Source organism: Leishmania infantum, chromosome 18 (genome assembly GCF_000002875.2).
Source record: "Leishmania infantum JPCM5 genome chromosome 18".
Classification (NCBI taxonomy): Eukaryota; Euglenozoa; class Kinetoplastea; order Trypanosomatida; family Trypanosomatidae; genus Leishmania; species Leishmania infantum.
In genome coordinates this window covers 560,945-563,780 of record NC_009402.2, presented here as the reverse complement: position 1 = coordinate 563,780, position 2,836 = coordinate 560,945, and the positions used below count along the sequence as shown (strand labels likewise).

The 2,836-nt window shown below is 58.1% G+C and overlaps 1 protein-coding gene across 1 annotated transcript; it reads right to left on the bottom strand.

Moving 5' to 3' along the window:
- Positions 1–302: 302 nt before the first annotated feature.
- LINJ_18_1330 (conserved hypothetical protein) lies at positions 303–2,183 on the bottom strand (the record flags this gene model as incomplete). Its single annotated transcript, XM_001464910.1, has 1 exon — positions 303–2,183. The coding sequence occupies one exon, from the start codon at positions 2,181–2,183 to the stop codon at positions 303–305; it is 1,881 nt and encodes a 626-aa protein (XP_001464947.1).
- Between the last annotated feature and the right edge of the window lie 653 nt (positions 2,184–2,836).

Below are 2,836 nucleotides of genomic sequence, written 5' to 3'. Positions count from 1 at the left end.
GCTAAAGAGAAACAGACAAGTAAAAGAAACGCACACATGCAGGGGATCAAAAAAAAAGATAAAACATGTATAAATACATAAAGAAAAAACGCGGGCGAGTTCCTTTCTGCTTGTGTCGTGCATGACGGCGACACAAACACGAAAACATAAAAGTCCAAAGAGCGGGGCAAAGACCAACACCAAGCCACGGAATGGCGCGGACAACGGGTAGAATCACGTAGGTCGCGCGCGCCACGAGGAGATGGATGCCACTGTGTCGCGCTTCGAGTCACGCGCAAGCCGCTGTTGCGCGTTGGGTGACCTCAAGGAGACGACTGCGACATCTCGCCGGCACCGACGGGCCCGAGCACCGTGGCCTCCGAAGCCCCGCGCGGCAGATACAAAAGCGTCCCGAGCGACTGAGAGCTCGCCATTGTCTGGATGGCAAAGGGCGTGAGCGAGATGGAGAACGACGGAGTCACCGAGTGCATGTTCATGCTCCCCGCTGCGTGCAGCTGCTGCGCCACGGCCTCCTGCAGCTTTGCAGACGCGGACGTGTTCAAGATCCCCTCGACTGGGGTGGGCGTCGCCTTGTTGGGCTTCGCGCCGTTCAGCACGGTCGCATTTGTGGCATTGCTGGAGCTGCTGTTCACCGTGTCGGGAGAATTGGTCTGGCGGCGCTGCGGCAGCTGTTCCAGGGTGAGGGAGCTGCCACTCCGTTGCGCCCGCCCGCTCGCCCCACCGTTGCTGGCGCCGCTGCTGCCGTTGTGATGGTTGCACTGAATCGTGTTGTTCGAAGTGCTGCTGGTATTGTTATTGTTGTTGCTGTTGCTTTGCCCATCTCGCTTACGAGGTGCGCGCTTGAAGTCGCCCTGCACGTTCGGGTCCACGTGCACTGCGTGAATGAAGTTGCAGCGCTCGCCGCAGTTGCACATGCCACTGTTTTCGTAGCTGTCGCAGCACGTCAGCGTCGTCTTTCCCGCCTCTGCGTGTGCTGCCGCGCCCGCCGTCAAGAGAATCCTCTCGGAGGGAATGGCAATGCTATGACCGTCCGGCTGGACCACCTCCAGCCTCTCGCCGGCCGGCATGCGCGGGTACGTGCAGAGAGTCTCGTGGCGCCAGATGTAGTTCACGTGAATCGGGTGCGCCTCAAGCTTCGTGTAGTTGCAGTCCGCGTGCACAAACTTGCAGCTGCTTCCCATCGCGCAGCTCTGCGGCTCATGCGGGCGGTAGTTGCGGCACAGCACAAGGCGGGTGATGTTCAGCCGCGCAGGTGGCAAGTGAACCACACAGTTCGTTGGCACATTGTAGATTAACTTAAAGTCGGGGTCGAACACCTCAAGCGTCGTCTTGGTCGTTAGCATCTCCTGAAGCGTGGCCTGGTTCTCGCGGCGGGTGGACGCGCTGCTGTTGTTGCCGCTGTTGGAGTGGTGCTGGTTGCCTGCAATCGCAGCAGGGGAGCTGTTGACAGCGCCGCGGGCGCGCGGCGAGGCACTCGGCATGTGGCCCTGTATCGCATAAGGGGTTGCCGAGGAGCCGCCGACAGTTGCCGGTGCCATACCGAGCGGGCCGCTGCTCAAGAATCCGGTCGCTGCTGCGTAGAACGGGTACTCTCCAGACGGCGGGGCAACGTTCGCTGCTGCTGCACCTGAGAAGAGACCACCGGCAGGCGGCGTTGAGGTCAGCGCCGTGGTGGTGCCATTCGACTCGAGAGCGTAGAGAGTGGCACCGTGCTGCTGCATCTGCATGATGTTGGCCTGTGTTGCCGCTGCAGGGCCAGCGGAAGCCATCACCGGCGCACCTGTAGAAGAGGACAGGTAATACTTTACGCCATCCTGCCCGTGGACAGCAGTGGGCTTGCCGGCAGCCGCGAGTTGCTGCTGCTGCTGATGATGCTGCATGAAGACCTCATATGGAACAATGGAAGCGCCATCGAAGGCGCCGAACGGCACGCCGCTCATCGGAATTTGCTGCGGCGGCGCAGCCTGACGGTGCAGCTGCACTCCGGACGCATCCACCAACGAGTAGACTGTAGCACGTCCAGCGAGCTGCTGCTGTTGCTGCTGAGTTGGTGTCTGCGGCGCGTTTGTGGTGGTGATGTAGTTTGTCTGTGGAAACTGCAGCTCTGCCGATGGGCCAAAGCCGGAGATGGGCATGGGGTGGCCGAAGAGGCCTGACACATCTTCATACACGGGGGAGAACATGTTTGCGTAAGTGAGCGTGTCGTTACGGGGGGAGGCTGAACACGATGAAAAGAAAAAAGAAAAACGTAGACGCGGACGACGGTATCACACTGCCGCAAAAGACACAGAAAGAGCAAGGTTTAATGCACACGAGCACAAAAAGGGGCCGCGTAGTCGTGGGTGGGGGGAGGGAGAGTTGGCAAACAGCAAAGAAGTAAAACGCACAAATATGAGAACGTCGTGGCACGACCACCACCACGAACAAGACAAAAAAAGAAATAGAGAGTAAACACGTTTGCGGGTCTTCTCTGGGTTTGTTCTTGTTGACGTTGTTGTTCTTTTTTTTTGATGGGAAGGGGGGCGAGGCCACCTTGCTACCTTCGCTTCTACTTTGTATCGTCGCTTCCTCACGCTCTCACTCTACCTTGTCTGTATAGTTATGACGTCAACGATGGAGTAGGGGGCGGGGGCTGTGGTGGTAGTGGTGATTGAGCGAAGACGGAGAAGTGGTTTCAACGACGGCAGAGACAACAAAAAAATGAGAGAAAAAGGGGGAAAACCGAGGCACAAAGAAGCGCGTAAGACACGAAGACAAGCAACGCAACGGAAAAAAAAATACGCACGCGCGAACAAAACGCAAAGGCACAGGAAAGACCACAACAATGCAGAAGACG